Here is a 14,271-nt window from a genome sequence, read left to right as displayed (position 1 = left end):
TTTGCAAAACACCTTATTCCTCCAAGTTCCCAGCATCTCCTCCTTAAGTCAATGGGCTTCTACCTTGCCAAATTATATCCATCTTGTAGGTTTATAACTTTATACCTTTGTTTTTTCAATGGGTATTTTGGAAAGGTGATGAATACACACAATTAGTTCACTAATGATTTAACTCATTAAATCCTTACAGGATCTAATTTTCTTAGTCTTTTTTTTTTTTAATCTCATTCCCTGCTTCTGAGTTCCATTTCCCTCTTACTGAAGTATATCCATCAGAGTTTAGGTGTATGAGAGAAAAATTCTCCATTTTTGCCACTTTCTCTAACAGCTTGATGGTCTATTATAAGGTGAATATCTTTGTGATCAGTTCCCAACAGAAGCCTGTTTGCCTGCTGTGTCTCAGTCACAAACTGCTCCCTCCTCCCTCCCTCAAAAGTAATCACCATCCTGACTTTGATGGCCGTCATATTTCTGTATTTCTTTAAGTGTATACATAGACATTTTAATTTAGCCTTGCTCTTTTTTCAATTTGGTGTCTTTTAAGCCTCCTTTAATCTAATGATCCTCTTCATTTCTTTCTTTTTCTTACAATTCATCTATTGAAGAATGCAGCTATCTGACTTGTATGGTTCCTCATAGTCTGCATTTTACAGATTCCATACTCATGGTGTATTTCAACATGGAAAGTTTAATTCAGCAGCTGGATCCAGAGACTTGATCAGACTCAGGTTTAATTCCTTTGGTAAGGTTACATATTACTATGAATATAAACATACTTAATGGGTTTCAGTCCATTCTAATTATTACCTTTACTGAAACTCACAATGTCACATCTTTGGCCAATGAAAGCCTCTTTAAGTTGTCTCCTAAGTCCTTTGAACATGACCTTCAGTAATCTTGAATAGTTCTGCTCTCTAGTATTACAAGATATTTCATGTTCATTCTATATATTTCCTGTCCCAGACCTAGAACCACCCATTTCTCCAAGAAGCCCTTGTTTCTTTTCTTTTTAAAAAATTGTCATTCAAGTACAGTTTTCTGCCTTTCCTCCCACCTCCCTCCCCTGTCTCCACCCCCCCCCCAATTATTGTCCATGTGTCCTTTATATTTGTTCCTGCAAACCCTTCACCATTTCCCTGAAATTTCCTCCCCTCTCTCCTCTGGTCACTGTCAGCCTGTTCTCAATTTCAGTGTCTTTGGTTATATTTTGCTTGCTTGTTCGTTTTGTTGATTAGGTTCCTGTTAAAGATGAGATCATATGGTATTTGTCTTTCACTGCCTGGCTTATTTCACTTAGCATAATGCTTTCCAGTTCCATCCATGTTGCTGCAAAGGGTAGGAGTTCCTTCTTTCTTTCTGCTGCATAGAATTCCATTGTATAAATGTACCATAGTGTTTTGATGCATTCATTTACTGATGGGCACTTAGGTTGCTTCCAGCACTTGGCTACTATAAACTGTGCTGCTATGAACATTGGGGTGCATAGGTTCTTTTGGATTGGTGTTTCAGGGTTCTTAGGATATAATCCTAGCAGTGGAATTGCTAGGTCAAAAGGCAATTCCATTTTTAGTTTTTTTGAGGAAATTCCATACTGTTTTCCAGAGTGGTTGTACCAATCTACAATCCCACCAATAGTGCACTAGGGTTCCCTTTCCTCCACAACCTCTCCACTTGTTGTTTGTTGCTTTGTTTATGATGGCCATTCTCAATGGTGTGAGAACAGATACATAGACCAAAGGAACAGAACAGAGAGCCCAAAAATAAACCCAAGTCTCTACAGTCAATTAATATTAGACAAAGGGGGCGGCAGCATAAAATGGAGTAAAAATTGGATGATTCACTTGGTTATAGCATTCAAGGTTGTCAATAGTTCCCCCCCCCATAATATATATTTTTTTCACTATCTTTAGTATATATTTTTACTTTTGCAAGTTTGGCTTCCTGTTGTTCATTCTCAATGTTCTCAGATACACAGTATGCTCTTTCAGTATGTGGTTTTAAATATGTATATACACATGTATATAAAAATATGAGTATATGTAAATATATGTATATGTATTTCAGGAAAAGTTTTCTTGAATTATAATGTGTTGTATTTGTTCTGTTAGCTAGATTGGTTTTCTTGATCAGAGACTCTTAATCCATATGTTGCATCTTTTTGCCTATTTCCAATATCTATCATTTCTCTCAAATCATTTTAGTGTCTTTCAATATTTCTTTTTGACTTAAGAAAATCTCACATTCAAATTTTAGTTCTCTTAGGCACCATCTATTGAGTTTGTTTACTCCTGTGTTCCTTCTAGAATAGTATTCTTTTCTGAAATCATTTTTTATTTTATTTCTATTTCTTTTTCAACTTTTGTTCCTTCATTTCTGAATTTTTCTTATTCTGTCTGTACTCCTTCATGTCCTATATGATTTTCTTAATATGTTTATAGTTTTTAAGTGACTTTTTTAGTATTGACACTGTGAAAGTGTTGCATTTGTGGTTTGACCCCACTTTCTTGAATTTGGGGTTTGTGGAGTTATCTGTCATCCACAATACTTTTGTTGCAAATGTTGTTCCATACATTTTTGGCTTCACTACATACTGTTTTTATGTGGGAATTCATGGATATTCAAACTCATGTACTACCACATTTCCAGAATCCATTCATATTTTGACTCATGACTCAATACTCTCTTTCTATATCCCTGAGACTTTAATCCTTAGCTGAGTATGATCAGAAAGGGTCAAGGTTGATCAGAATGTTGTTCAGATTTGTGGTGGTCCATTACACCACATCCTCATTCTTGAGTGATGATTCACTTGGTTATAGCATTCAAGGTTGTCAATAGTTCCCCCTCTGTAATATATATATTTTTGCTATATTCAGCATATATTTTTACTTTTGCAAGTTTAGCTTCCTGTCTAAATGTCATTTCTTTGTAGGTAGGATATATTTTAAATGCTGTTCTTAAGATCATTAAATTTTTCTTTCTCTTAAATTCATCATGATCTATGTTATTTTCTCAAGTTTTTATATTTCTTCAATCTAAAGAGTAATCTTTCTTTAATTCAAGAAAATCATTGGCCAGTATTTCTTTGAACTTTGCCTCTCTTCTCCCTCTTGAAATGTCTATTAAATGTAGAAGCTCTGAAATTGTTGGTTATGTAAGGGAAAACAAAATTATTTTTGCTGAAGCCAGTTAGAATGAAGTTTTCTTATTACAGAAACAGAAACACTCTTACTTTTCTCAAAGGCAAAGTCAGTGAGGAAAAAAAGGTGACTTCTGAAGTTATCGTTTGATTATCTGTAACTAGATTTCCTTTAAACCTAAACTACTCCTGTTCTTTTTAGTTATCCAAGTCAGTAAAAAATTCACTTACAATTTTCTGTGCTAAATCAGTTGCAATTGGGTTTCTGACAATTGCAACCAGTAATCCTGATTAACTCTCTGCTGTGTGGGTGGTGCTGTGCCAGCTATTATATAATTAGTGTTATTCAAAACAAAGTCCATGTCTTCAATAAGCACAGTATTTCACACTCGTTCCATGCCATCTTCATTTCTTTGTTTCTGCTTCTCCTGTGTCTGCAACCCAAACTTGGAATGCTTTTTTGATTAAACATTACATCTGCCTCACAGTTGAGTTTAAAACCAAACTTGTAAGTGTAAACTTTCTAGCTGAAGGCTACCATGATCTTTCCCTTACTTTGAACTCATATTACACTCATATTGTCTTAAATAGGTATTCAAATGGTTCATCAAAGTCCTTCCCTTTAACCAAATCATTACTTTTTTAATTTTAATTGTTTGTTTTCTGCCTTTTACTCCCATCCCACCCCCCAGCCCCAAATCATTAGTTTGTTAAGAGCAAAAGTTTACACCTTTTACTTTTATATCTCCCAAAGAAAAGTCAATAGGGATGCAACCTTATTGCATCCTTATTAACAAGTATACACACAATACTTGGCCCTTGTAGGTCTTCTGTATAGTACATATATATTGCTATCAAAAAACTGAAGGACATAGAAAAGTATATTAAAATACAAATATACAGATCTAAGGTGCTATACATAAAAAGGTCTGTCCAGAAGGTGCCCAGTCATATAACACAAAAAACAGAGACATTTACTGAAGAAGATACAAGATACAAGAAACATTGTACATAGGACAATGATGCCTCAGTCCCTTTCAAAGTAGGCTTCTTGGGACCTCTCACACAGTTCTCCCAATATCAGCAGCTGCTCTGTCTTACCTTCCTGAATCTCATCAACTGTCTGAAATAATCCCTCTTCCCTTCTCCTACAATCAAAATCTCTGCAGCTGAGCCACTCTCTTGACATGTTTCAGCTTAGTTTGCTTATTAATTTCTTAACCTCTTAAAGGCATATATCTTGTATCACCTTGAGCACAAATGGCCAAGCACTAGTTAATTGGAACAAAAGCAAGGAGGAAATAAGCAACAAGTTTTGTGCCCAGAGAGCAAAACAAAAGAGGCTCGGTAATAGAAAAAGCGACGCCGATTCCTGGGAGCTTTCTAGGAAATTCTCTTCCAGCACGAGTAGCTTCTCCTGAGTCCAGGCTCCTGTGGGTTTAGATTATCTAAAGCCGCCCCTGTGCCTTCGACTTCATTAACCCTTTAGGGGGTGGGGGTTTGAGGGATCAGTAATTGTCTGGGCCCAACAAACTATAAATCAAGGACTGCGGGGCGAAGAACCCCCTAATCTCCAAAGCCTGCGCTGGGTCCACAGCCCCACTACCCTAGTTCCCTCTCCCAGGGACCGCGCTCCGCCCAGCGGCAGACTACGCTGCACAGGGGCGGGGTTTCCGCTTCCGGTGGCGGATTGTTGACGCCTGTGGCTGCTGCGGTGGCTACTGGACGGTTGGGGAGGGACGAGTAGGGAGGGACGAGTAGGGAGGGGAGGAGGCGCAGTGACCAGACAGCGGAGGGTGCTGCTGAGGCGAAAATGGCTGAGGGGCCGGAGGAGGCCCGAGGCCGCCCTCCCGGGCAGGACGAAGGCGGAGGAGACCACGAACCGGTCCCATCCCTCAGAGGCCCTCCTGCCGCCGCCGCCCCACGCCCCCAGGACGCACCTCAGGCCGAACCTCAAGTCCCGGGCCTCCCGCCGCAGAGGGCGGCGGCGGCGGCGGAGGAGTTGGAGCCGCAAAACGAACCCGGGAGTCGCGCGGAGGTGGCGCCCGACTGCGGCGCGGGGTTGCAGGGGTCGGCGGGCTGCGAGGCGCCCGAGTCCGGGTCGCCGCCGGAGAAGCCAGCACGGCTGAGCGCTCGCGAGTACTCCCGGCAGGTGCACGAATGGCTGTGGCAGTCTTACTGTGGCTACCTCACCTGGCACAGCTGCCTGGCAACCTTCCCAGCCTATTGCAGCCCTCAGCCGCCCCTGCCCAGCTACCCCTCGAGCGGAGGGGCCGCCCCCCAGGCCGCGGCGCCGCTGCCCCTCCATCTGGGCTATTACAACCCCTTCTACTTCCTGAGCGCCGGGACTGCCGGGCCTGACCCGGGGGCGGCTCCCGGCATCGGCACTCCTGCTCCAGTCGCGGGCCAGGGACCCCGGGCTCCTCATGTTCAGGGGCCCGTCCGGACAACCCCAGCAACGAGGGTGGGATCCGCCGCCCCTTCTCGAACGCCGAGCGACACCGGGCGCCAGGCAGGTGAGAAGTGCTAGCAAGCGGTCGGGTAGAGCGGAAGGGTCTCGAGATAACTACAGGGGAGGTGAAGTAGGCTCGCTTTTCACACGTGTAATTGCTGCTGCTCCTCCGATTGATGTTCGTGTGCTTCAGCTACAGTTTGCCCAGGCCTGAAATTCCCGAAGTGTACACAGAGGCTGTATAGTTTCTTCTTCATTTGGACCTGGGACTAGTCGTTCCGCATGTAAAGAAATCTCTGCTCCTCAAACCATCCTCTTCATCTCCACGCTCTGGAGAATGAGATTCAAAGCTTAATTCTCGGAGGGGCAAACGTGCTTGGGGGTGGGGGTGGGTGTCGGGGGATTAACGGGTAATGCTGGAAATAATCCAGACGTAGATTTATTTTATATTTTCTATACATTATAGAATATATGGTAATACAGAATTAACAGTTCTGTATTGCCTATTAAGGACAATGGAACGGATGGACATAAAAGGAGATTTACATGAATAAAAATGGAGTTATGAACCTTTGGGCCTAGCTGAATGACCTTTATATTGTCTGTTTACTTCTGTAGAAGAATTAGAATAATTTGCCTTAGTTACACTTTTATAGTTTATCATTTAGTTTACTTTATTCAGCCACAGATATATGGTACAAGTTTCTGAATTTGATCCCATTCAGAATTCAGTATGACACATTGATGTATTACTACAAAGAAAGCAAGACAAACTGAGTTAAGAGGTAAAATGAACACAGGGATTTACTTTGTGCTGATTGTCTATGTTTAACCCTAATTTTTACTAAAAATATATAATTTAGTGTCATAGGCTTGTGATTACCTCAATCCTTTTGAGTCCCTAGTAAAATGTATTGAGTACCTTAAATAATTAAATTTACCTGTGAAGTCATTTTTTAAACATTGAGGTGAAAGCAAACTGTAAACTCTTCATAAATAGTGGAATTGTGTTGCTGTATTTTAATGTACTATGGGTGGAGTCAATGCCAAGGTTTTGCAAGGTTGTGTGTGTGTGTTATTAGCAAGTTGTACCTTGACTTTACATTCCCCATTTGTTTACCCAGCATGGGTTCCAAGACTTATGTGAAATGATACGTTTTCCTAACTTTTCTTTTTTAATTTACAGGCAGAGAGTATGTTATTCCATCCTTGGCCCACAGATTTATGGCAGAGATGGTGGATTTCCTTATTCTCTTTTTTATAAAAGCAACCATTGTCTTAAGCATTATGCACCTCAGTGGAATAAAGTAAGTTAAGACTATGCACAGAAAGTTTATTAAAACCTGCTGTCTAGGAATCTTGTTGAGTCCTATTTATGCATGCAAGTGATCGTATGGGCAATCAGCTTGCCAGTGTCATGACTTTTTTATAGGAGCTTTGTGAGATTTGTTTTCTGTTAGTTATAAGAAATAACTACAAAAAAGAGAATAATACTTAATAAATTCTGGGAGAGCTGTGGAAATCTCACCCATCAAAAATAGGTAAAAGGAGCTCCCAAGCCTGGTTTGATTTTATTCAACTATTTTCTCAGGCAGAACTCATTTCCCTCTTCCTACCTATAAAGAGCTTTTGGTGGATGAACTATGTTAACCAGCTAGATGGCATTTCCAAATGGGATTGCTTATTTTATCAGGGAAGTCCCAAGCGAACTGCGGAGTGTGCTATTTATTTGAACAACCCACCTTTCATATTAATAATCATAGTAGTAATTATCACTTGCTAAATACCTTCTACATGCTAGGTGTTGAGCTCACCTCTTTATATGGGTTCTTAATCTTACACCATTATGAGCTGTAGAAGTTAATGCCTCCATTTTTGTAGAGATTGAAATTTGGGTTTACAAGAAGCCCAGAATTTACAAAGTTGTGAAGATAAGTGACAGACACAAACCCTTGTAGTCAAATTTCAGGGCTCATGCCAGGAACTTGGTGATACTGTGATTCCTTCCTGTCTCTTCATTGATTACTCTCTTACATGTCCAAGTACCAACTCCTTTGTGTTGAGTCTCCTGAATACCCTTCAACCCAGACCATTTTTTTATCACTCTTTCTAGTTCAGTGACTCATCTGTTGCCTGGATCATAGCACAAGTTTTCTAACTGGTATCTCGTTCTCCTGTTTTATCTCAATCTGGTCTCTGATGTACAACCAAAGAGATGATAAATTTATTCTGCTCCTTTCCTGCCTTAAAGCCCTTCCTTCAGGGCTTTCTCATTGTCACTGGGATACAGTCTTGTCTTTGTATGGTTTAACTTTAAGATACCCTTATTTCTTAATCACTGTTACCTCTTATACTTAATATTTGAGCCATCCCAAACTGCATATACCTTCCATCAGTCTTGCTCCAAGGCCTTCTCCCTTATTAGTCTGGCTAATTTCTGTCATCCTTCAGATCTCAGCTTAAATGCCATTTCTGGGAAGCTTCACAAGTTAAATGTACCTGGTATGTGTTTCAATAGTCCACTATGGTTTTCTGTCACACCTCTTATCTCACTTTATTATTATTTACTGTTCTGCCTCCATGCTTGGTTAGAATCCCCATGAAGGCAGACACCATGTTGAATTCACTCACCATTACATCCCCAGGGCTTGGACAGTGCCTGCTCATGATAGTGCTGCCTGTTTCTTGAATAAGCTAATGTTTTGTGAAACTAGATGGTTGGAAACCTAATGATTAGTTTAGAATTTCAATAAAAGTTTATGACTAACACTAATAGAAAACAAGTCAATGCAACTCATCTGATAACTAATTCTTTATAACCCAAAACTATTATTTTGTGTAGGGATATCTCTAAGTTTGCTATGCATTATATAATAGAAGAAATAGATGAAGACACATCAATGGAAGACTTGCAGAAAATGATGGTTGTGGCTCTTATATACAGATTATTAGTTTGTTTCTATGAGGTAAGCTACTGACTTCAGCAAATATTAGATACTTAACTATCTAATTTTAGATTATCAGTCCAAGGGAAACAATGGAAATTTACAGTTATTTATGTATTTGTCAAATGTCTCTATTTTTCCAAATATTTTTAGCATAAAACTTTTCAAATTAAAAAAAAAAACCTCTCTGAGTGGAGACATTTTATAATTTCTCTGTACTGTATTTCTGTCCCATGGTCCAAAATGTACTTGTAAATTAGTTGTGGAACTTGAAGTATATTTTTCCATAGAAACAACTGGATCATCAAGAAACATTACAGTAAACAACTGGGTATTGAAGATGTTCTCTTAACATCTTAAGAATATGCACTGAAAGGTCAACCTTTGAGTATTCTGTGAAATTCTTTCAAGTTGAAATTTTGAAAACATCAATAATATGGCAGAAAAACTTACTTTTAAAATTAGTTGGTTGAATCCTGGCTGGGTAGCTAGGGTTGGTTAGATCATCCTCCTGGTATGCCAAGGTTGGGGATTCAATCCCCAGTCAGGGCACATATCAGAAACAACCAATGAATGGGTGAATAAGTGGAACAACAAATCGATGTTTGTGTCTCCCTTCCTCTCTCTCTCTAAAAATCAATAAAAAATAAATACAACTGGTATGTTTGAGCTAGTAAATTTCTAAATTATCCTTCTTTCCTTAGATAATTTGCATTTGGGGAGCAGGTGGAGCTACCCCAGGAAAGTTCCTGCTGGGGCTTCGAGTTGTAACATGTGATACATCAGTGCTTATTGCACCAAGTCGGGTTTTAGTGATTCCTTCCTCAAATGTTAGCATTACAACGTAAGTTCTTATTTTGTTCTACTGTGTACTTCCAAAAATTATAGCCTTTTAGTTGTCAATATTGTTCATAAGATACCCTTTAATATAGTATTTTTAGGATGTTGGTATATTTTCTCCATGGCATACTGTAATAGGCTTACATTAAAACAAAGTTTATGAGTGTTTTTTCAATTATATGATTGTAGACCCTTCTTCAGTATACATTTTCAAGAGAATCATTTGATGAAATACAAGTCACAATAATGAAAGGATGATTGGGTGTCGATGCTATAGCAGTGCTTCTTGCCTTGCTTAGCTTTTTTATTCTCTAGACCTGTGGATATTGGGTCAGGTACTGATCTGCCTTGAGCCTTCACTTGGTAATACCTATCATCATACCATCTTGAATAGGTAGTAAGAATTTTGGTAACAGTGCATGCATGCATGCATCCTGCTTGTAATACTCCCAGTACTCATGATTAGCTGTTGGCATCTGCTTCTGGGGGGAAGGTATAAAGGGTGATAATGGAAGTTGTGAAGGTGAGTAGGTGGTAATCATTTGAGAAAAACAAGATACTGGCTGGAATTGCTGCCCAAATGATTCAGAGTTGGATTGTAACTAACATTACCCCTATAAAAAGGGGTAATGATACCTTATAAAACAGGTATCATTACCCCCTTTTTTATGGATGTGGAACACAACTTGTGATTGCTAGGAAATAGGTCTGAAACCAACTATCTGGCTCCAGAGCCCATCTTAGCCATTGTGCTTTTCTACAGCCTTTGAGTATACTAAAAGGCAAGAATGTTAATATTTGTAGGATAACTTTCCATTCTAAGCTATTGTTGAAAGTTTTCTCTTAAGTTTAATCAAATCACAAGGTCCCACAATTAAAGAGAGCTGATAAAAGTTTTAACACAGTAATTTAAAATGCCAGTGCTGCGCTGGCCAGTGTGGCTCAGTTGGTTGGAGTGTCTTCCGTAAACTGAAAGGTCTTGAGTTTGATTTCTGGTCAGGGCACTTGCCTGGGTTGCAGGTTCAATCCCCGGTAAGGAAGCATACAAGAGACAACTTCTGTTTCTCACATTCATGTTTTTCTTCCTCCCTCACTCCTTTCCCCTCTAAAATCAGTAAGCATGTCCTTGGGTGAGGGTTAAAAAAATGCTAGTGCTTCATAGAAGATAAAAAAATGAGACTGCAGTTAAGTGTACTCAGTTTAAATACTGAAAACATACAGGAACGAGTGACTATAGAAAAGGTATCTAAAGGGAATGGTTTTCTTCTTGCAAAATACTAGAAAATACTATAAACTTTGGTTTACTTTGTAAGACATTACTGCTTTTCATGTGAAAGCTCCAGTGTTTTATGTTGAAGTCTTTAGAACTAGCCGAGATAGTATGATCATATATTTGACAGTAACTCAGATATCAAAGGTAAAATTCAGCTATACTTTGAATGTTTTAAATGCATATTTTGAACTTGATAGAATAGTCATCTATATGTGATGTGTATACCACTTATCTGATTTTTTTTTTGCTTTATTTTTTTATTCTTAGGTCCACTATACGAGCTTTGATCAAGAATTTTTCTATTGCTTCTTTTTTCCCTGCTTTCATCACACTGCTCTTTTTCCAACATAATCGAACAGCCTATGACATTGTAGCAGGAACCATTGTGGTAAAAAGAAATGGGGTCAGATGATGCCCCCCAAAGCCCTGAATTCCATACTCTCTGGAATAATGACAGGACTAAATTATGTATCAAGGCCACCAGTATCCCTGAGTTACATTAATTGATAAGTTAGAAATTAAAGCAGTCGCTCCAGTGTGATACCGGTGACTATTCTGAAAGTATTGATTTTACTTGGATGCCAAGAACTTTTCCAGAAGAAAAACCTGTTGAATTCAAGTGTTAAAATTTTAGATCAAAAAGAAAGCAAGTGGTTTCCTAATCAACAGTGGACAGTGTATACTAAAATCTAAGGCATTAGAATTTGCTGAAAGCATTTTCAGCTTTGAAATCTCCAAATGAAACTTTAAAAACTTATTTTGGTTTATCCCAAAATGATGGAAGATGTCCAGTTGTGTTTTGTAAACACATTATTCATCTTTTAGTTATCACTTCGTGGGGAAATTGTCTTTGCTTTTGGGGGGGAGGGGCGGGAAGTGAGGACACAAATTTGAGAAGCCACTTACCTCCTATTGCTGGAGGTGGTGAGGTAGCTGCCAGAGAAAGGGGCAAGTGAGGCAGGCCTAGCAGTTCCCTTACATAAAGTTTTAAAATCTGTACTGCAGTATACAACTACTCTTAATGCTTCAACATGTATTTTTGGGCAAGTTGCATGATGATGAAAAAGTATTGTCATATTGTTATATTAACATTGACTTTTTAAAGAAAAGTTAGTGATTATTTTAATTGCGGGGGGGGGGGGGGTGCTACTGTAAACTTAAAATTCATGTGCAGGTGTTTTTAGTGCCCTAAACCAAACTATAAATAAGTGAAGAAAAATTACTTCCATCAAACTGTTGCATATTCACTATAAAACAATATTCCCAGTATGTGCGCAGCATGAAGTATTAATGCTTTTCAGTGTTCTGAATATAACTTCTCTTTAAACACAGGATATTTACACACTACTTTCCTTTTACATTTTATATAGCCTCATAACTTTTGAAACATCAAGTTACACAATCTGAATGTTTCATGATTGACTACTCGTAGCCTGTGAAATATTAGCAGTTTTATCATTATGGATGTTCTGAAACAAGAAAGTGGAGTATTTCAAGGTATTAAGTTCTTTGATTTTGTGAGCGAAAACGTTCTATTTTGGGCCTGCCAGGGATGGTGGTTTGAGGGAAATGTTAAGCGAAGTAACACTGTATTGCCATTTTTATTTATTTTTCTATTGAAAAAAAGTTATGGAGTTGCAGGTGTGTTTGTGCTTTTTTTTGTTAGATGGCCCAGTTAGTTGTGTTGAGATCTACCTGAACTAAGTTTTGTTTCTTAGATGTTTTCTCCAACTCAGATATTCCCCCCCCCCCAAAAAAGCAAAAACAAAACACTAAATTATGCTGGATAGTTAATAATTAGATTGTTTAAAAGGGTCAATCTAGGCTTTATTTTTGATGTTAAGTTTATTAGCAAATGTAAGACACATGTATTATCACTGTATCAGTTTTTAAAGGAGGGTTTTCTTTGATATATTTAAAACTGAAAATAACTACATTTTATGGCTATAAAAAACATTAACAGTATCCTTTTTTTATTATAAAGCTTCATAAACCATGTTTTTCAAAATAATTTTATATGAAGTCCAACATCACAGAAAGCCTGTCAGTTAAGTGTGTCAAGAGTATTAAACAGATCACTCACTTATAGCCTCTGGGAAATGTTATGGCCCTTCAATTTATTAGACTAGAAATTAGGAAATGTTACATAAACATACCACTTATTATACACATACACTATTTTTGCCATTGATTGGGAATTCCAAGTTGAAATGTCCTTCAGTCTTGTAACAATGGAATTTATTATTTCCTCTCAGATATTGGATGGTTTGCCATATGGGCTATTTTTATTTATATAGTAAAATAAAGCAAACAAATAGTCCTATTTAACCTGTTACACCTAAAACAGTGCATATCCATGTAGGTTTATTTAGATCCATCTCAGTATTCAAGTTATATACTGTATAGCCCTATAAAATATTGTCTGCTTTTACAACAACAAAAGTCTGTTTCTATTTATGAATTCAGCACTTAGGAAAAGAGATTTTGACTCCTGAATAATTGGGGGACGGGGAAATGACAAAACAATGGGGAAAAGAGGAGCCCCCTTTTCTCTTGGGGTTATGGAGAGTGGAGAATCCCTCAGTACTTTTCTACTTAGTATATGTAATTTATAGAAACGCTGATTTTCTGGTGTCAAGTATAATTATCATACTGAAGCTCTAGGTGTAAAGCCAGAAAGTTGTCATAACAGTACAAACATTTGTGACTTTTACAATATAAGCAAATAATGGAACAAAAATTGGGAGTCAAGATGAATGAGAATACCATTTCAATGAATGTGCTCTAATGGTTAACTTTAGGCATCTAGAAAATCTCAGTACCCATTACCAAAGGAAGCCTGAGTGGCTGGTTCACCTTGAGAAAGTCACTAATTCATGGTGGGGCTAGGGAAGGTTAAGTGTGAGTGATGGCAAGCTTTGCTTTTAGACTAGTCTGTGATCATACAGATAAAGCCAACACTTTAGACATTAAGCCTTTACAAAGTATTGCCCAACTGATATTTATGTAGGACTGGTTCAGAAATTACTTCTTTCTACCTAAATATTTACCTTCCCATTATACCCAAGTATTTAGAATTGGAAAAAATTGTATTATATATGAGGGCCACTTTGTCTCTAAAAACAAATCTTCAGTGTTTTTTGTTTCAAATGGTGGTAAAAATTGTTTTCACTCTAAAGATGTTCCCTGTGTTTCATTGATGCTTCTGTATTTCCAGCAAAAGGAAGGTAGAAGTTGAAAATTAAACAATTTGCTACTTGGGAAAAAAGGGCTTTCTGAAGGGAATAAGGGCATTAAATATTTTCATTCTGTGCCTATCCCAGGCTATTGTTTCCTTTGAAGAATATTTCTAAATAACGGTATTCCTAAAATCTGGCAAGCATTTCAATTATTTACCATTCTCCACTCACCCACACCCAGTGGTCAGAATCTTTACAATATGTACTTCACTGGGTAAAGTTCCTCATTTCAAACTAAAGGTGTATTTCCTTGCCATCATTATAGTAGGGCTTGACCCATAAACAGTATCTCATGCCCTGCCTATAAATAAGGCATTCTATTTTCAATAATTTGTATGCCACCAACTTGTATTCTTTTGTCTCAATAAATACTCGGTCACCAA

General features: G+C 38.2%; 1 protein-coding gene across 1 annotated transcript; it reads left to right on the top strand.

Annotated features, from left to right (window-relative positions):
- Window positions 1-4,820: 4,820 nt before the first annotated feature.
- On the top strand, window positions 4,821-14,271 carry FAM8A1 (family with sequence similarity 8 member A1). Its single transcript, XM_028513688.2, has 5 exons — window positions 4,821-5,655; window positions 6,778-6,898; window positions 8,434-8,557; window positions 9,241-9,380; window positions 10,917-14,271. The coding sequence occupies exons 1-5, from the start codon at window positions 4,953-4,955 to the stop codon at window positions 11,059-11,061; spliced, it is 1,233 nt and encodes a 410-aa protein (XP_028369489.1). The 5' UTR covers window positions 4,821-4,952; the 3' UTR covers window positions 11,062-14,271.

The sequence above is a fragment of the Phyllostomus discolor genome, chromosome 5 (genome assembly GCF_004126475.2).
Source record: "Phyllostomus discolor isolate MPI-MPIP mPhyDis1 chromosome 5, mPhyDis1.pri.v3, whole genome shotgun sequence".
Classification (NCBI taxonomy): Eukaryota; Metazoa; Chordata; class Mammalia; order Chiroptera; family Phyllostomidae; genus Phyllostomus; species Phyllostomus discolor.
The sequence above is the reverse complement of the archived record's forward strand: the minus strand, read 5'-3'. Positions and strand labels throughout refer to the sequence as shown.